Here is a 21,151-nt window from a genome sequence, read left to right as displayed (position 1 = left end):
AAGGCTTATTATTGTTTTAATTATGTATAGGTATGTATCTACATGTGGGTATGTGCACATGATTGCAGATGCTTGAGGGGGCCAGTAGCATCAAATCCCCTGAAGCTGGAGCTATAGGTAGTTGTGAGTGGTGAGGATCAAACCCAGTCCTGTGGAAGAGAGTAGCAAGTGTTCTTAACTGCTGAGCCATCTCTAACAGCCCCTGTGTGTGTGTGTGTGTGTGTGTGTGTGTGTGTGTGTGTGTGTGTGTGTGTATAAAATTCTTTGATGGTTTCATAATGCGAACAACCTCAATTGTATGCATCCCCAACGCCCTTTCTACTCCCCCAGGAACTCCCAGCTCCTCCCTCCTACTTCCTCGGGCACCTCTAGCACATGCCCCTCTCCCTTTCATGGTCTTCCCTTTTTTTGTTAAGAACCCACTAAGTTTAGTTAGTACTGCCTATTAGAATGTTTACTGATCTTGTTTGACTTGATCTTGTGCTGGTAACCATAGCTTCAGTGAGCTCCAGGGTGTGCTGCCCAGTATTTCACATTCCTTCCTAGCCTCTAGCTCTTACATTCCTTCTGCCCTTCTGCAATTTTCCAGAACTTTTGTTGAGGCCTGAGAGGTGGATAGGTGTTCTATTTAGGGATGAGCCCTCAACAGACACTCTCGGCACCTTGATCAGTTAGGAGTGTGCATATAACTGTTGACCACTGCAGAAAGAAGTTTCTCTGGTCAAGGTTGAGGGCAGTACTAATCTATGAGTATAAGAATAAATATTAACAAGGTAGTCCAACAACATGTTGTTTAAGAAAACAACAGTAATAGGTTCTTCCCCAGAGCCTCTGCTCCAGAACCTTGAGCTTTGACCAGGTTTACAGTTCCAGGCCTAAATTCTTCCTTGTGGAACAAGCCAAATCCAATCTAAAAGCCCCTCACCTTTGTGCCATCGTTGCACCAGTGAGAGCACCTTGTCTGGGAGATGAGTAGTACAGCATGCAGGGTGACTGCATAGCTTTGCTCCCCACAGTGGCCTGTGTACCACCTTCTGGCACTATGAAAGTTGGTCAGCAGGAAGAACTTTCAGGTTAATTCCAGCTTGATTTCTGTGTCCTGCAACCAAAGTATATTGTGTCTTCAGCAATAGGGGCATACCATCTAGTTCTGGTAAGCAACTAAGAGCAATGACAATAGCCTGTATTTTTTGGGGGTGTCTGTCGAGCCTTCCTGACTAATAATGTATAGAGAGGGAACTCATATCTAGTACTGGTGATTTTCAATTAATAACACGTGTCTTCTGTGGGAATCATTGTCCACCCATACAATATATCTGTGTTCAAATTCCTATTCTTTTTAAATAGTGTGTGTATGTATGTGTGTGTGTGTGTGTGTATGTGTGTATGTGTGTATACCTCTACAAGCTTATAAAATATAAGTTTCCGCAGGGTTTTGTTTTGTTTTTTATCCTAGTCTCTTTTGTTTTTGGTTTGTTGTTGTTTGAGACAAGGTCTCACTGCATAGCCCTGGCTGGCTTAGAGCTCACTGTGTAGACCAGGCTGGCCTTGAACTCATAGAGATCTACCTGCCTCTGCCTCCTAGGTGTTGGGATTAAAGACATGTACCATAATGCCTAGCATCATCCTTAGTATCTTAAATCTTTTTTTTTCTTTTTTGAGACAGGGTTTCTCTGTGCAGCCCTGGCTGTCCTGAAACTTGCTCTGTAGACCAGGCTGGCCTTGAACTCAGAGATCCGCCTGCCTCTGCCTCCTGAGTACTAGTATCTTAAATCTTACTACAGAGATTTTCAATTTAGTTTTAAAAAATATGTAAGAATAAGTTAGGTTTCAAATAGTTGGCCATGTTAAAGCATCTAATATGTTCAGGAGAATAACTATTCCTGATATGTTCTATTTAATAAGTATTCTCATTTTAATATCATCCATTAACCATTTTAAACTATTGAAAATAAAGGGAATCTAACAGTATTTAAGTTAAAGGCATTTCAGTATTATTATTACAGAAGAAGATATTATGTATACCATTCAAAACTCAAGGATAATTCTTTAAACAGTTCTTTTACTACCCTTTATGGGACTCCACCAACAGATTGCTCATCCACTTCTACCGTTGTATGAAATAGAGATTGTTCTCAAGTATATCTTCTCTAGGACAGATATAAATTTTAACATACTATACACTGAAAGTAAATATATAAAAATGCAGCCTACTACTCTCTTACTATTTAAAAAATTAAGCCAGGCGGCAGCACACGCCTTTAATCCCAGCACTCGGGAAGCAGAGCCAGGCGGATCTCTGTGAGTTCGAGGCCACCCTGACCTACAGAATGAGATCCAGGACAGGCTCCAAAACTACACAAAGAAACCCTGTCTCAAAAAACAAAAAACAGGCCGGGCGGTGGTGGCGCACGCCTTTAATCCCAGCACTCGGGAGGCAGAGCCAGGCGGATCTCTGTGAGTTCGAGGCCAGCCTGGACTACCAAGTGAGTTCCAGGAAAGGCGCAAAGCTACACAGAGAAACCCTGTCTCGAAAAACCAAAAAAAAAAAAAAACAAACAAACAAACAAACAAAAAAGTTAAACCAACAATCTTAACTGATTTCTGTGACTCAGCAACCTGGTCAGATGTCTCAACAGCTAAAATCACGTACTTCTCTTATAGAGGACCCAAGTTTGTCCTCAGCACTCACATCAGTTGGCCCACAACCAACTCCATCACCCTCTTCTGGCCTCATTGAGCACCTACACTCATGATAAAAATATGAGATGGAGCTGGGCATGGTGGCTCACCCCTTTAATCCCAGCACTCCAGAGGCAGGCAGGTCTCTGTAAGTTGGAAGCCATCCTCATCTACGTATGGAGTTTCAGATCAGCCAGGGATATACAGTGAGACCCAGTCCTAAACAACAACAAAAATTTATGAGAGGGTTCCATGGGTGTAGGTGCTTGCTGCCAAGTATGACAACCCAAGTTCAATCCCTGGCACCCACATAGTGGAAGAGAGAACCAATCCCCACAACCTCCATGGAAAGTGCCATGATACATGAGCACGTGGGCATGCACACACACTAAAATAAATTCAAATGTAAAAAAAAAAAATTTAACTCTTCTCAGTAAATCATAACTTTACAAGTCGCCAAGGTAGAAGGAATCCTCTCTATTGATTTTTGAATGGAGACTAATCATCCTTTGCTTTGTAAATCTCACCAGGTGATCTCCAACAACATCTTCAAGCAATGTTCATATTACTCCGCCCAGAAGACAACATAAGGCTGGTAAGTTAATGGCATTCTCGTAATTGTCTTCCTCAAAAGGCTGCCTAATTTAGCCAATATTGAAGTCAATTTTTGTTAAAACACAATGCGAAGAACTAGGTAGAATAGAAATGAAGAATGACCTATCCCAATCCAGCTGAGAGTTTAATTCTTGTAAAACATAATATGAAGTGATATAAAATACTCTGATGGCTCAAGATTGTTGTTAAGTGCTGATTTGTAAGTTATTGTCCATAACAACAATTGAAGTTCAGAAAAAGGAGAGAAAACTTAGGAATTTGACCTGGTTGAGAAGGTTTTATGCTAAACAGTGGAACTTGAGCAGATCTTAAAAGATGATGAGATTAAGCAGACAGAGTTCATCCTAAATAAGAACATAGCTTAAGCAAAAGGACGTAAAGGGAAGGATGAGGTATGAGAGAAATAACTAGCAATTGTTACTGACTGAGTCAAGAGACCTGGGCTAACCATGTCATGCTGGACTAGTTACCTTAGGCTGTCTTTGCCCTTTTCCTCATTCCTTGACTGCTCTCACAGTTGACAGGATTAAAGAGACACATTAAGAAGTGTGAAATGGGGGCCAGTATGGTAGCTGCATGCCTTTAATTCCAGCACTCGGGGCCAGAGGCAGGTGGATTGCTCTGAGTTGAGTCCAACTTGTTTTACAAAGCAAGCTCCAGGACAGCTAGGGCTCTATAAAGAGACCTTGTCTCAAAGAAGAAGAGGAGGAGGATAATGAATGAAATGCTGCTGTAGGAGTGTGGCAGGCCAGTGAGGAAGGATTTAATGCCGTAAACAGAGCTCTCAAACAAGCAGGTCATAGACTAGAGATAGATTCTGTTTAGAACACACAGCTGTTTGGTTTGGTTTATTTTTTATATTACCCAGAATGTTAAAGCTGGATTACATATAAAAGTCAAAATCTGGGTCTTCAGAAGATTAAACTTATGGCAGTGCCAAGATTTTATCCTCATGTGACAAAACACAACTAGATTGGCATGTAGAGATCCTGCTGGGTTGAGGTTTGCTATAATCTGCTTACCCTGTTGTCTTCTGGACACTTGGAAGTCATGTGTCTTTTTTACATGGTTACTTTTCTGACTGTAATAAAAATAAGAAAACCAAAATGGAATGAATATCTAGCATAGTGGTACACACCTATCATCCCGGACAAGAGTACTACTTCTAGTTCAAGGCCAGCCTGGTCTAGATAGAATAGTACACCAGCAAGACACTGTCTCAAAGACAAAACACCTAGGCATAATGGCACACAACTTTAATCCCAGCACTTGAGAGACAGAAGCAGGCGGATCTCGGTGAGTTCAAGTCAAGCCTGGTCTATAGAATGAGTTCAGGACAACCTGAGACTCCATCTCTGGATGGGAGTGGGAGGAGGAAAAAATGACATGAGATGAGCATGTGGCTTTACTTGTTTAGAATCCATGTGGCTTATCTCACATTTACATTTGTATTTGATCCCTAGATTACTATAAAGCCAGTCAGTACCTCTCCCTCTTCATGAGGCAGTTGTGAAATATAAGTTTTTTGAGCCAAAAAATAACATGAACCAGCTACAGTGTCTAAGGAAGATTCTCTAGAAGCTAATTCAGAATAGACAGAAGGAAGTACACTAGGCAGTTGTTATTCAAGCGTGTGGTCACCAGACCCTCTAGGTTAAAGTAGTAACTTGGAAGTTGACTAAGCTACAAGCATATTAAATTCAAATAGCTGCCTTCTACTTTCTGTCCAAGAAGAGAGATCATGAGTAAAGTATGAGATTGACTGTAGAAAGTTGATCAAGCTTCTGAACTCTCTGGTAATCACTGATTCATCATTTACTTTACTTTTTCTCTCAAATGCTGACTCTGTGCTGTGTGTGTACATATACATGTAGAAGCCAGAGGTTAATGTTAAGTACCATCCTCCTCAATAGCTCTCCTTTTTAATCACTCTCTACCTTATTCATTTATTAATTGATTGATGCACACTTTTTCTTTTTTTTTTTTTTTTTTTTTTCTGTCCTGGAACTCACTCTGTCCTGGCCTCAAACTCACAGAGATCCACCTGCCTCTGCCTCCTGAGTGCTGGGATTAAAGGCGTGCACCATCATCACCCTGCCACACTTTTTCTTAAAAATTTTTAATAATTTATGTATGCTATATACATATGTGCAAGTACACTCACCGTGTGTGTGCATGTGGAAGCAATAGGGTGGCATTAGGTGTCTTTCCCACCACACTCTACCTTATTTTTTTAAAATAAGGTCTCTCACTGAGATTTACCTGCTGTGCCATTTTCCCATCATTGTCTGCATTTTAAAAAGTATTTCACATGTGTCTATCTGTGTATTTATGTGTACATGTGAGAGACTGAGTAGGGACACTTATGCCATGAGGTAGTGTGGAGATCAGAGAACTTTCGGGAGTTGGTTATCTCCTTCCATGCTGGAATCCAAGGACTGGACTCAGATCATCAGGTTTGTATGCCAACCAGTTTTACCTGCTGAAGTATCTTTCTGGCCATCTGCATTTTTTTATATATTTTCTCAAATAATTCTTTAAAAATCCATCTGTGCGACATGGAACACCATTCTTAAAGCATTGGTATTCTAAAGCAGTGGTTCTGAGACTTGAGGGTATATCAGAATCCCCTCAAGAGCTACTGTCAACTACCAGTTTCTGGGCTTCTCTGGCAGTGTTTGGTTGGTGGGGAGGAAGTAGAGATAATTTATATTTTTAACAAGTTTCCAAAAGATGCTGATCACACTTTGAATATAACTTCCCATAACCCATACCATAGTCACTAGTACAGGCTGGCTATTTGCCAATAGCTCTTGAACATGGTGCGGTGTGGGAAAGCCAGAGCTAAGGATGTCATTGTGTGTTTTATCTTTTTCTCATTCGTTATCTTCTGAACTTTAGTTTGAACCCCTAAATATGGGATAATCCCCCTCTCCCCCGCGCACGCATGAAACTTGAAAGAATTAAGAATAAAGTTAGGAGGCAGAGTTGAGGATGAAAGCCTCTTTTCCTACTAAAATATGCAGCTTCAACTTTTTAGATTTTGACAGACAGTCTCGTGTATGTATTACATTTACAGAACGTAAGTTCAAACGTAAGTTGTAACTTGTGCCTCTGAATTAATCATTAAAATGACAAGCTATTTTACAGTTATTTTGAATTGTTACAAACACATAGTCATTATGTTTCAGATTATTGAGTGAGTCATCTTCAGGAAAATAAGTAAATGCATTGTGTGACTTTGGACAAATTAGCACTTTCTAACTGAAAGGGGCATTTGTAGACCCAAAGCAAAGGCTTTTGTTTGGAGTTAAATTTGGAATGCTAAAGCTCTTATCTCAGGACTTGTACATAAGGTTAAAAATTGGATAGTCAACTGAAAGTCCACTTTTTTTTCTTTCTTTCTTTCTTTTTCTTTTTTGTGGGTTTTTTTTTTTTTTTTTTTTTTTTTTTTTTTTTTTTTTGAGACAGAGTTCCACTGTCTATCCCTGGCTGTCCTGGAACTCATTCTGTAGACCAGGCTGGGCTGGAACTTACAGAGATCCTCCTGTCTCTGCCTCCTGAGTGCTGGGATTAACAATGTGTGCCAGCCCTGCCCAGCCTTTTTCTTCTTAATAACTCAACCAAACCCTACTTTTTTGCTTAAACATTGAAAACATTGTTTTCTTTTGGGGGAATTCTACTTTCCAAGTACAGGTATAAATGTTACTTCAGTATTTAAGAAACTTCTAGTTGTTAAATAAGGAAATGGTTTTATAGTGTTCTTCTGAATTATCAAAGGACTACTTAAAAACCAAATGAGAAATTAACAATTTTCAAAATATTTACAGCATCTTCAATTGAAGTTTTTGCAAAAGCTAAAAACTTGGCAGGATAATTTTAGAAAATTAGTTTTTTGGGTTTTAGTTTTATAATATGTTAAGTTTTTTCAAATGAAAATTAGTTTATTTTTTTTCTAAGTATAAGTGCATTGTGTCCAGTTTGGTTTTGTTTTCCAAATCAGACAATTCAAAAAGGAATAAAGATGAAATCACCATATCCCACACTCTGGGAAAAACCACTCCTGGCTATTTGAATAAGCACCTTTCACTCTCTCTTGGTATTTACATAGGGTCGAGGTGGGCAGTCTGGTGAACTAACAGCCCTGCTTAATTTTGTTTTGTTGTTTTATAAAGTGAGCTGTGTAGTGTCTTTTAACCTGTTTGTCATGGGTATCTTGCCATGTCAATAAATTAATCATGAATTTGGCAAGGAGGTATTGACTGTGCTGGGGATCAGACCTGGGGTCTTTTTTGCTTGGTAGACAAGTGCCCTACCACTGAGCCATATCTTTAGCCTTGACCATGGTTTTCAGGGATTCGACAGAATGTAATTTATAGATTTTTTTAAACTTGATATTCTTTTTCAACAGACACTTCCTCAAACTCTTGAAGACAGTGTTCTTTAATTTATTAATGTCATGTCTGAAGTCTATTTTAATCTTAGCTACTGATATTACTTTGTTCTTTTGGCTAGAATTTAATACTTACATACTTTTGAAACCTTTCTGATGGATTGGGTGAGCTGCTTGTCTAGACATTGTGTCTTTATAATGTGGCTTCCCTGAGGATAAATACTGCATGCAGAGGCATGGTCTAGACTTATGATGAAAATAAAATTAAAACAAATGTGTGATGTATGCTTCAAGAAAACTGTTTCAGGCTATTAGATGAGGGGGATGAGAAAAGCTCTTGTGCCAGGTAGGATCTGTGAACTGCTCCACTTAGGTACAATACTTAAATTGGACTGAGAGCTTTAAGGTGATTCTTTGAATGATGAGCTCTTGATGTTATCAAGTTGAATACTAAAAGACAGAAAATGTTTGCACTGAATATCACTTACCAAAATGTCTTGAGCCAGATATCAAGCATTATAGACTATATTTTGGAAGACTTTTTTCTTTCATCAACCTTGACTTAACCAATCAGTTGGTGTATGAACCATCAGACAGAGAAAGTTAAAGAGATGGCTTAGTCAGTATAGTGCTTATTGCACAGCCCTGAGGACATGAGATGTTAAAAAAGCTGGTGTTAATAGTACATATCTATAATCCAAGCACTGGAGAGGCAACCAATTTGGCTAGACAGGATGGCCAGCAAGCCCTAAGGATCCCCTGCTTTTGCCTGGCCATCCAGTCTAGCCAAATTGGTGAGCTCAAGTTTCGGTAAAAGAGCCTGTCTCAGAAAATGTGACAGAGAATAATTGGAGAAGACACCCACATGCACAGTGCACACAAATACAGTATATACATATATGCTATACACATATATACAACAGTATACACATGTATACAACACATAGCTAAAGAAAAATGTTTCAATTTTTTTTAATTTCTCAGAATCATAGTTCAGTTTGTTTCCACACCATTTGTATTTGCAGGTAAAATTTGCTTCTAACACATTTTAGAAATTGAACATTTAGTTTAAAGATTGCCAAGGCATGCTCAAGTTTAAATGTGTAATAAGATCTGAAATCTTGTTTATTAGACGTTCTGGGACTAGGGATATAGCTCAGTTGGTAGAGTGCTTAACTAGTATGTATGATGCCCTGGGTTCCAACTCCAGTACCATATACACCAGGCATGATAGCACTTGCCTGTAATCCTTGCACTGGGAAGATCAAAAATTCCAGGGAATTCTCCTCCCAGGCTACATAGCAGGTTTGAGACCAACTGCTAAGCCTGATGACCTGAGTTTGACCCCCAGGCCCCGCATGGCGGAAGGAGAGAACCATCTCTTACAGGCTGTCTGTCCTTTGACCTCCATATGTGCACCATGTACACACACATCATTCATGTGCATACAGTTAATTAAATGTTTTCAAATCTGATTTTACCTGCACCAGCTTGTCTGGTTAAAATAACAGTTTATGGGGCCAGTGAGATAATTTGGTCACTAAGGTTAAGGCACTTTGCACCAGGCCTGGCAACCTGAGTTCTCTCCCAGGACCCACGTGTGGAAGGAGAGAACTGACTTCTGCACCTCTCACACACACTAAATAAATAAACGTAAGTTTAAAAATGACATGTATGTCTTGAGTGTTTCTATAAGGAAATCCAGAGCTGCCTCCCAGTCCACCTCATGTGTATCTACTGTTACCCATAGCTTTGTGTGTTTAATGTTCCTCCTCAATCTCAGTTGACTAACTCTAGACTGTGGTCCATTTAAATGTTAGTTCCTCTTGGTGTCTCATAAGTGAATTTGATTTCAAAACTTTTCTTCATGGAACATAAAGTGAACAACAGTATGGCTTGTGTCTTTGGCGTCAGAATGATGGCATTGCATTCTGATTGTGTCAGTTCTAACAAAGAAGCTGTAATTTAGCCACATCCACTGTCTTTACTTCCCTAGCTTTTCTTAGGAATATCAGAACAGAGGCATAAAGCTAGGTTTATAACTTAGTTGGTGGAGTGCTTTCCCAGAATCCTTGAAGCCCTGGGTCATATCTCCAGCACCACAGAAACTGAGCGTGGTGGTGGATACCTGTAATCTTAGCCCTTGTGAAGTGGAAGCAGAAGGACCAGTTAAGAGTTATCCTTGACTGTGTAAGTTAGAAGTCAGCCTGGGATACATAAGACTGTCTTTATTTAATTTAATTGATTTACTTGATTTTTGAGACAGTAGGAGTAGAGCATACATCTCACAAGGGGAGAGCGATGTCTCCATCTTCCACCGTTGATTTCCCAGCCCTTGTGCTGTCCTGGCATAGGCAGCATATGTATGGCAAATATTCAAATGATTGTTGCCTGGAAACCATTTTGCTTTGTTTATACAGTGATTTTTTTAACTTATTAAGAAATTTTCCAAACAGTCAAAATAGAAAATAAGTCCCAGAAATTTTTTGAGTCAGCTTTAGTAGCCATCACCATGTGATGTGACATTTTACTTCAGATATTAAACAGAGGGATAGTAATCACGCTGCCATTATCACACTAGCAGGTAAGCCCTTAACTTCATCCAAGACCCTGTTTACATTCCAATCTTCTGAAGGCACTTTGAATACATAAACAATGAATTAAAACTTTTAAAAACTAAGAAGCTTCTGAAAAAGGAATCTTTAATTGTTGAAGGTAAAGAAGAAGCTGAGGCAGAGGCGGGTAGATTGCTCTGAGTTTGAGGCCAGCCTAGACTATATAATGAGGCCAGGACAGCCAGGGCTACATAGACAGTCCCTGTCTTTAAAAAATAAAAAATAAAGGATGGGGCTGGGGAGATGGCTCAGAGGTTAAGAGCACTGCTTGTTCTTCCAAAGGTCCTGAGTTCAATTCCCAGCAACCACATGGTGGCTCACAACCATCTGTAATGAGATCTGGTGCCCTCTTCTGGCTTGCAGGGATATGTGCAGACAGAACTCTGTAGACATAATAAATAAATTAATCTTTTTTAAAAAATGATAGACGGATCAATAAACAAATAAATAAATAAATAAAGGATTAGAGAGATGGCTCTTCCATTAAGAATGCTAGCTGCTCTTGTGGAGGACCCAAGTTCAGTTCCAGCACCCACATGGCTGCTCACAACCATCTGTAATTCCAGTTCCAGTTCCAAAGGCACCAGGTATACATGTGATGCCCTTCCATACATGCAGACTAAACACTCGTACACATAAAATAATCTAAGAAGAAGCTGACATGGGGGCATAGGCCTGTACTCTCAGAATTCAAGAGGCTGAGGAAGGAGGATTTATGTGAGTTCAAGCCTACTCTACATAGCAAACTCTGTCTAGAAAAAATAAAATAAAAAACAAAAGGAGGCAGCCCCTAAAATGGCTTTGTGGGTAAAGGTGCTTGCCACATAAAGTGATAAACTGAATTCAATCCGTGGAGCCCACATAAGGGTGGATAAAGAAAAACAACTCCAAAGAGTTGCCCATGACCTTTACACACGCACCAACACACACACACACACACACACTAATAGTAATAATAATAGTAGTAGTAGTAATAATAGTAATAATAAATCAGGAGTAGGGGAGGAAAAAAATCCTGTCACATGCAGATATGCAAACATCTGTTTATATACATAAATATCTGTTACAAACAGATACTCATTTGCACAGGGCCAGTAATTTCCCCTGGATAATACTAATAGTTTGCTTCATATTACAGTAGCTTGTGCAAATTTTATGTATGAGATGAGTGTTCACATTCATGTTCCTCATTTGCCCCTCTTCAGTTTATAGAACATATTTTGGCAATTGTTACGAATTCTGCTCATAGAAACACATTACAGTGGGGTAGTAATCATTTACCATGTATTATGCACTGATTCACATTCATAATTTCATAAGATTCTTTCTTTTTTAGGTGATTAAAAAAATGTTATTCAAGACTATTGAGATAAAGCTGGGAAACCTCAGTGTAGAATTGGGCTTAATTGTAAATCCAGCATGGACAGGCAAGAATTCATAGCCAAACAGCAGAGTTGAGTCCTGTAGATGAAGGCTGCTGAGCGAAAATATCAAAGATAAGTGAAGGACCGAGACTAAATTGACCAAAAAAAAGAAAGAAAGAAAATGGGGAGTTGGTAGAAATCTGTGAGCTAGGCAGCGGTGTACTCGTCATGCAAGCCTGAGGACGTGAGTTCAGATACCCAACACCCATGTAGGAAAAGCCACACGGGGCAGCGTGTGCCTGTTGTCCCAGTGCTGGCCAGCCAGGCTAGACAAAATGATCTTTGGGTTCAGTGAAGAGACCCTGTCTCAAACAATAAAGCAAATATTCAGGCCAGAGGAAGGTACCCAGAATTGACCTCTAGTCTCTACAGATCCATGCACAGGTGGGTGCCCCACACACATACACACAGAAATTAAACAATGTAGTTTTAAAAATCCTGAACTAGCCGGGCGGTGGTGGCTCACGCCTTTAATCCCAGCACTCGGGAGGCAGAGGCAGGTGGATCTCTGTGAGTTCGAGGCAGCCTGGACTACCAAGTGAGTTTCAGGAAAGGCGCAAAGCTACACAGAGAAACCCTGTCTTGAAAAACCAAAAAAGAAAAAAATCCTGAACTATCCTAAATTATCAGGGTTAGAGGACAGAGGGGAAGATATGAAAGGAAAACTAATCAGTTAACACCTTTGTGCCTAATTAACTTAATAGATTTTGAAACCTAGACTGAGTTCTAGAGAGCAGACCACTAGGCTGTACACCATATTCTCATTATAAATGCATTTTTCTGGATTGTTCACCCCAGCCAATCAAGAAACAATGAGTCCTTCATACAGACTGACCTCCTGTCTCAAACCTCTGCCTGCTTCTCGTTAGTTCACTCTTTCCTGTAGTCAGTGTGGATTCTTTCCCTCTCAAATTTTTCAGTATAAACATGTGGTGGTTTGAGTAAGAATGTTTCCTATAGGCTTTCCTATAGACTTAGGTATTTGAAAACTTGGTACCCAGTTTGTATTTTGTCTGAGAAATTAGTCATGCCTAACTAGAGGAAGTTCATGGGGAACAAACTTTGAGGGTTTATAGCCTCTGTGCTTCCTGCTTGTGGATAGAAATGGGATCTGAGCTTCCTTGCTTTAGCTAACTGCTGGCATGCGTCCCCCATTATGGACTCTCCTTCTGGAACCCTAAAGCCTAAATCAGCTCTTCCTTCTATGAGTTACAAAAAGTAACTATTACAATATGCTTTCACCCTGAGGCCCAGCAGGCATGTTTCCATCTGCTACCTCACTTCCCTGCAGGTGGTTGAAAAACTTACCCATAGATAAGATCCTTCTCTGTAATGGCTCAATAGGCCTTTTATTTCAGAGAACCCTCAGTATCAAGTTTTGGCTTAAAATGATTTAGAGGATTTTAGTTGAGGATAGGCCAGGGTGATGGTATATCACTTGGGAGATGGTAGAGGATGAAAAACCCAGTTAGATGTCAAGGAGTATCGAGTAGGGATGACGTAGACTCCAGATAAACAAATTTAGTGGGGGTTCTTGCTAAAGTTTAATTTTGCAAGTAATTGCACAGATAGATCTAGGACAAAGTCCAAGAGCCTAACTAAAGCTTGGTGAAACAAAGACTCTTTACCAGGAGAAACGGATTTGATAAGAATGATTGTTACCTTACCCTAAAGTTTGTGGAGATAGGTAAGTACATATAGATACATAGACTATATAAGGCAGAGAAATATATATATATTTTTATAAAGTATTATGTATATAGTTTATAATATATATGAGTACTATATATTTCAATAAAATATACATCTATAGCATTTTGAGTTTGACCAACTTAATGTATATTTATAGTGACTTATATACTTATCCTGTATATAATGTTCATTTTATTTTTATTGAAAATAAATGTTTTCATATAAAATATTCTAATCACAATTTCCTCTCCCTCATCTCCATCCATCCAACTCCACACCTTCTTTCTCTCTCTTTAAAACAAATCAGAATAAATGAAAAGAAAAAACAATGAAAATGCACAAGAAACACAGACATACACACACAAAAAAGAAATCAATGAAAACACAAAATCAGAAACCATAATACAAGCAAAAGACCAGTTAGGTTAAGTGTTTGTTTTTTTTTTAATTAAAAAAAAAAAGCCTAAACAAAAGCAATATGAGATTCCCCCCCACAAAAAAAAATCTACAAAAATACCATTGAGTTCATTTTATGTTGGCCATCTACTACTGGGCATGAGTCCTGCCTTAAGTGTGGTTTGTATACCCAGTTATAAGATTATTAAAACAACATAAGTATTATTATATACCCCCATTAATTTAGTATTATATCAAAGATTTTATAGTTAATATTTGAGTTGAATTTTGAATTTAGGTCTCCCAACTATCACCTTTTTTGCCTTGGTAGCATGCTATGAGATGCTGGTTTAAAACAAAAAAAAGATTAAATGATTTAAAAATGCTCTAAATTCCTTGTTTCTTTGTTATCTGTTGACCTCAGGCTGTAAGATTGGAAAGTACTTACCAAAATCGAACACGCTATATGGTGGTGGTTTCAACTAATGGTAGACAAGACACGGAAGAAAGCATTGTCCTGGGAATGGATTTTTCTTCTAATGACAGGTATGGTACCATTAAAAAATGGGGGAGGAGCATGAAAACTACCTTTTAATTAACCTAGTATAGTTATTTGAACTATTACAAAAATGTCTTGCATAATTATGCTTTTAAAATTCAAAATAAAATTAAACAAGAAGGTAAGAGGATGAAGGGGGTGTGTGTGTGTGTGTGTGTGTGTGTAGACCAGGCTGGCCTCGAACTCAGAGATCACCCTGCCTCTGCCTCCCAAGTGCTAGGACTAAAGGTGTGAGTCACCATGCCCAGCTTGTATTCTTGATCTATGTCTTGGTCACTGTTGTATTGCTGAGAAGAGAAACCATGACCACAACAACTCTTATAAAAGAAAGCATTTAATTGGGACTTACTTACAGTTTCAGAGGTTTATTTAGTCCATTATCATCACGGCAGAGAGCATGGCAGCACTCAGGCAGACATGGTGCTGGAGAAGTAGCTGAGAATTCTATATCCAGATCCATAGGCAGCAGGAAGAGAGAGCCACTGGGCCTGACTTGGGCTTTTGAAACCTCAAAGCCCACCCCCCAGTAACTCATTTCTTCCAACAAGACCACACCTACTCCAACAAAGGCCATACCTCCTAATCCTTCTCAAGTAGTGCCATTTCCTGATAACTAAGCAAGTATATAAGCCTATGGGGGCCATTCTTATTCAAACCACCACAATATTTATGTTTATGGAATGATTGACATATATATATTTATGAAAGTGTCACAGTACAACCCATTATCTTTTATAGTGAGTATGTGGTAATGAAGTTTTAAGTTAAATAATTCATGACAGCCTGAGGAGATGGTTCAGTTGGTTAAGTATTTGCCATGCAAGCTCAAGTACCTTAGTTCAATCCCTAGCATTGGTGAAAAATCTAGGCACAGCAGCATGTGCCTATAATCCCAGCACTGAGGAAGTGGAGACAGAGTAATCCCTGGGACTAGCTGGCTGACAGATGGCCAGCAAGGGAGCCAACCTAGCCAAATCTGTGAAAACCAAGTTCAGTGAGAAACTATGTCTCTAAAGTGAAGAGCAATTGAGGAAGTTACCCAAGGTTGATGTCTGACCTCCACATGCACCCCATAAACATATGAACACATGTACACACACACATAGACAGAAAAATCAAGGCATAAAACTAGAAAATAAGTCTTGGCCATGATCTTCAAAGACAAGCACACTTGCTAAATGTCTTGGGCTATTTCTAATTTACTATTTTTATTCCTTACCTTTCTCATTACTAGGTACTAATGATAATAATTAAGCAAATCGGGGAAATGTTGCTTTTTCCTGTTAGTCTAATTCTTTCCATCAGTGATTCTCTACTTTGGTAATCCTAGGGTACATGCCTTTCTTGGTAATGTACCAATGGTCCTGGGTTAAAAAATCAGGTGTACTTTGCTTCCTGTAATTAAAGATACCTCTGACAGAACCTAGATTTTTGTTGTTGTTGTTTTGAGGCTTTTGGGGGTTGTGTCCTAAAGGCTTAAGGCTTTTCTGTTCTATTTTTCTACTCTTTCTGAAGAATCTTTGGGAAGACTATGGAATGTGACTGCTAAGCAGATCTTTACACTCTGAGATAATAAGCCTCAGGAAATCCTGTCAGATGTCTCAAACCATGACTTCCTGGTTCAGGACTAGAATGGAATTGTGCAGTAGCTAGGAGTGTGACCCAGGCCTGGGGAAATTCATCCACCAAAAAAAAAAAAAGAAAGAAAGAAAGAAATGTTCGTAGCAGGATTGCTAGCGAGTCTCATTGTCCTGATTTTGTAGAGAGGCAGGGAGATCCCAGGATCACTAGAAAGTTTCCAAAACCAGCCTTTACCCTAGTTTGTACATAGAAGTTGTCTTGGTTTGCTTTGTGTTGCTGTGATAAAGCTCTGACAGAAACAGACTTGATGAGATAGCTGAGTGGGTAAATGCGCCTGCTGCCCAGCCTGACAACCCAAGTTCAGGTCCCCGAGACCCACATAGTGGGGAGAACCAACTCCCTCAAGTTGTCCTCTTCCAACCTCCAACATGCTACCCCATGCACACAAAACAAAATCGTCAAAAACAACTTGGGGAGGAAAGATGTCAGCTTACAGGTTACAGTCCAACGTCAAGGGGAGGCAGGGCAAGACTCTAGAGTCAGGAACTGAAGCAGACACCACAGAGATCAATGCTGCTTGCTTACTTGCTCCCAGGCTCACATGCCCACAATAGGCTAGCACCTTCTGCATTAATTAGCAAGCAAGAAAGTGCCCCTGTAGACAAGCTGACAGACTAATCCAATCAAGGCAATTATTCAGTTGAGTTTCATTCCCATTTTCCAGATGTGTCAAGTTGATTTAAATAAATAAATAAATAAATAAATAAATAAATAAATAAATAAATAAATAAATAAGACAGAGGTCAACTTGGGGAATGACTTCTGAGTTCATAAAGATGACAAGGCCAGAGCTGTGAACTTGTACACCAGTTACAGCATTTACTTATATGCTCTGAATTGACAGAGGCTTGGCAACAACGTGTAGGAAGTTTTCTCTTGAAGTTTTGACTTCTGATGTTTTCCCTAAATAACAGGCCTTTTAGTAAGAAAGTACTTGTTTTGTGAGAATAGTGGCATGCTCCAGTAATTCCAGCACTCCAGAAACAGAGTCAGGAGAATTGCCAAGAAGTTGAGGCCAGCCTGGTCTATGTAGTAAGTTTCAGGCCGTCCGGGGCTATATATAACAAGATTGTCTCAAGGAGGAGGAAGTAGGAAACTACCTATGTTTCCACATTGGAGTTTTATGATCTCTGATTTGGACTTTTACCTGTCTGGACCTATAGTGTCTAGTACATTTGCCACTAGACACCTGTAGCTTTTTAAGTAAATAAAGACTAAAATAATGATATATTTAAAAAATTTTCTTTCATAACTAGTCACATTTCATATACTTAGTAGTCATGTGTGATAAACAGCTCCCATATGGGACAGCACATGTGTACAGAATATTTCCATTATTGCAGGAAATTCAGTTAGACAGAATTACTGTGGCCATGTTTCCTTTGTTTAGTTCCCCCGACCCCTCCCTTGAAAACCTGTAGATGCCAGGCATGGCGATGCACGCCTTTAGTCCCAGCACTCTGGAGGCAGAGGCAGGGACTTTGTGAGTTTGAGGCCAGCCTGATCTATAGAGATCCAGGACAACCAGGGCTACAAAGAGAACCCCTATCTAAAAAAAAAAAAAGAAAGAAAGAAGACAAAAGGAAAAGAAAACCTAGGAGGGAACTACAAGTGCATGGAAACTGGAGCTGAGGCTTCCTTCCCCTGGAGACTGGAGGCAGCAACTACAGATTCTGACTCCAGAGTGTGAACCATCGGATGGCTGAGCGGACTTTCCATGGGTGCCTAGTAATTTATCCTCAGCAAATCACATCAGTTTGTTCTGTTAGTCTGTCTGGATCATACCTGACAGATGCCATTGCACTGATCAAATTTTAGTGTCTCAGAAACAAACTGGGACATGAAGAGCTAGAAATGAGTTTCTTTTTGTTAAGCCTAGCATTGTAAAATCTTATGCGTCTTCTGTTTGAGTGAACCTGTTGAACAGTAAAAGAAAGGCTTTGACCTCAGAATACTAGTGCTCAGTTCCTCTCAGTTACTTTTAAAGGGATTCGTATCATTTCGTATATCCAGATATGAAAATAACAGTGTTTTTAAACAATATTAAATCAGCCAGGCAATGGTGGTGCACACCTTTAATCCCAGCACTCAGGAGGCAGAGGCAGGTGGATCGCTGTGAGTTCGAGGCCAACCTGGGCTACAGAGCGAGCTCCAGGAAAGGCACCAAAACTACACAGAGAAACCCTGTCTCGAAAAAAGAAAAAAAAAAAAAGGAAAAAACAAACCAAATCAAAACAAACAAACAAAAACACTATTTAGTCAAAGTAGAAGCCAGATTGTTTGATAAGTACAAGGTAGTTGTACTTATGTTGTAGCCAATTCATTTAGCTTATTTTGAGAACTGTACTGTAGTTTAAGTTACAAAGTATCCTAATACATTGTAACCTTGTTTTTCAAAATATACTACATGTGCTTCAGGTTATAAAATAGCAGAACTTTGTGATCTGGTGCTTGTTTGTTGCTCCTCACCTTCCCCGCCCCCCTTGGGAAAGATTCTCACTATGAAGCCCAGGATTTCCTTGAACTCAAAATTCTCTTGCCTCACACTCAGTCTCCTGAGTGCTGGAATTATATATGTGTATCACCATATCCAACTCTGGGGTTTTGTTGTTGTTTGTTTAGGGGTGTGTGTATGTGTCTAAGCACATGCATGTGCAAACACCACATGCATTGCAGGTACCCATGTAGGCCAGAAGAAGGTTAGATCCCCTGGAGCTGAGTTACAGGCAGTTGTGAACTGCCTGATCTGGTTGCTGGGACCTGAATTCAGGTTCTCTGCAAGAACAACAAGCACTATCAACAAGCACTATTAGCCAATGAGCCATCTCTCTGGCCTCTGGTTTTGGATTGTTGCTGTCGTTTTCTGTGTTGGTTTGATTTTAGGTGGTTGGGGTGGTTGGGGTTTTGGGTTTGTTATAGCTTTTTTGTTTGTTTGGTTTGGTTTGGTTTTTGTTTTGTGGGGGGGGGGATTGGTTTTGGTTTTGTTTTTGAGACAGGGTTTCTCTGTGTAGCTTTGACGCCTTTCCTGGAACTCACTCTGTAGCCCAGGCTGGCCTCGAACTCACAGAGATCCACCTGCCTCTGCCTCCTGAGTGCTGGGATTAAAGGCGTGCGCCCCCACCGCCCGGCGAAGCACCTACTTATAATGGGTCTTTAATTCCAGTAGCTAAAACGGAAATTGAACGCGTCAGAGTTTGGTGCACCTGTGTTTTACATTATAATGTCTCCTTGATTCCTTGAATAACTGTTAGAGAGGGATCTTAAATATTTATATTTTCTTTCTCCTTCTGGGTTTTTTTTTTTTTTGATGGGGGCTGGGGGAGCCAGGGAGAGCAACAGGGTCCCACTCTATAAGCCAATGCCTGAAACACACTCTAACTCAGACTGACCTTGAGCTCACAATCATCCTGCCTCACCCTCCCATGTACCTTGTGTCACCATGCCTAGCTTTATTCTAAATCTTCTTTTAAAGATTTGTTTTCTTAATTTTATTTTATGTGTATGGGTATTTTGCCTGCATGTATGTCTGTGCATTGTGTGAATGTAGTGCCCACAGAGGCCAGAAGAAGGTGTTGGATCCTCTGGAATTAGAATTATAGACAGTTGTAAGATGTTATGTGGTATCTTTTTAAATTAAGATATATCATCCTCCCCCTCCTTTCCTCCTTCTAACCACTTCCTATGATGATAGGTTCTATTACCTATGTTTAAAGATAAAGAACCTAAGGCTGAGAGGAGTTAAGTAACTGGTCAGAGGCGTTCCAATACCAAAAGAGATCAAATCCAGACATTTTGACATAGTAGATACTTACTAAATAGAAATTATTGTTGTTTAGGCACCCTTATATATGTTTTTATACACTTGATTGATCTTAAAACAATGCAATAAAGGTTATTTTGTCCCTCTTTTATAGATGAAGAGACCAACACAAAGCAATTAAGTAACTTGTTTAAGACTGCATAGTTAAAGGCTGAGGTGTAGATCAGAGGCAGAGAGCTCTTATCTAGCGTGTACAAGGCCCTGGGAGAAAGAGTGTTACTAGAACTCAGTTCCAGAGTCCATCTGACTAAGAGCCCATGATCTTAACCACTCCGTGTCCCACTCCCATACCGTGTTCTTTCTGCTGTACTGCTGTCTCTAGACATATTGGCAGGGAGCAGATGAAGGATCCTTTGGAAAATGACCAGAAGCAGGAAGTAGTTTAAGACATATCCTTAGAAAGGGGCAGAAGAGATGGCTAAGCAGAATAAACATTTTTCTTGCAGAGGACCCAAGCACGCTTCCCAGCATCAACAGTGGTTCCCCATAACTCTAGCTCCAGGAGATATGAAGCTTCTGGCCTCCACAGGCATCTGCACTCATGTGCACATGCCCACACACAGATATGTGTACACATTCATGTATCTTCAAAAAGATTTCTTGTGTGTATGAGATAAAAGTCTTATATGTCACCCTGGCTGGCCTGGAACTTACTGTTGTAGAGTAGACTGGCCTCACAAAGATCTGCTGCCTCTGCTTCCCAAGTACTGGAATTAAAGGTGTGTGCTACCATACCTAACAAAACTAAAAACTTTAAAGATCCTGAAGAAGAGAAAGGGACAAAAATGGTAAAGGTTGTCCAGAGAAGTGGAGTCACAGAGCATACAATAATTGGTCAGGAGGCCAGAGCTTCCTGCACTAGCCTATTCTATTCGCTTAGAGCCAGTTTCCTTCCTAGGCTGATGTGTAGTTGACCCCAGGGCCTCACAAGTACTCTACCACTGAGTTGCAACCCCCAGAACCTGCAGCAGTATTTTAATATACCATAGTAGGACCACCCTTTTGTTGGTTGCTGATGTCTCTATTCTACATTTCAGCCATGCTAGGTCAGTACATAGCATTATTTTGTCAGGTGTGGTAGCATGTAATCTCAAGGTAGAGAATGCTGAGACAAGAGAATTTTGAGTTCAAGGCCAGTCTGGACTACACAGTGAGATTCTCTTAAAATAAACAAAATAGGACTGTGGAGAGGTGGCTCAGCAGTTAAAAGAGTACTGACTACTCTTCCAGAGGACCCAGGTTCAATTCCCAGCAACCATATGACAGCTCACAGCCATCTGTAACTCCAGTCCCAGCGGATCCAACACCCCCTTC

At 39.9% G+C, this 21,151-nt stretch overlaps 1 protein-coding gene across 3 annotated transcripts in view; it reads left to right on the top strand.

The window, feature by feature from the left end:
• The window catches only part of Ssh2 (slingshot protein phosphatase 2), a 254,194-nt gene that overhangs the window by 187,719 nt on the left and 45,324 nt on the right, over positions 1 to 21,151 (top strand). For all 3 annotated transcript variants that reach the window (XM_052755974.1, XM_052755973.1, XM_052755975.1), the window contains 2 exons: positions 3,213 to 3,277; positions 14,242 to 14,363. In XM_052755974.1, the coding sequence (XP_052611934.1) occupies positions 3,213 to 3,277; positions 14,242 to 14,363 (187 nt within the window). The remainder of the gene's footprint in view (positions 1 to 3,212; positions 3,278 to 14,241; positions 14,364 to 21,151) is intronic.

The sequence above is a fragment of the Peromyscus californicus genome, unplaced genomic scaffold, assembly GCF_007827085.1.
Source record: "Peromyscus californicus insignis strain IS unplaced genomic scaffold, ASM782708v3 Scaffold_3__1_contigs__length_106647218, whole genome shotgun sequence".
In the NCBI taxonomy this organism is placed as follows: Eukaryota; Metazoa; Chordata; class Mammalia; order Rodentia; family Cricetidae; genus Peromyscus; species Peromyscus californicus.
The sequence above is the reverse complement of the archived record's forward strand: the minus strand, read 5'-3'. Positions and strand labels throughout refer to the sequence as shown.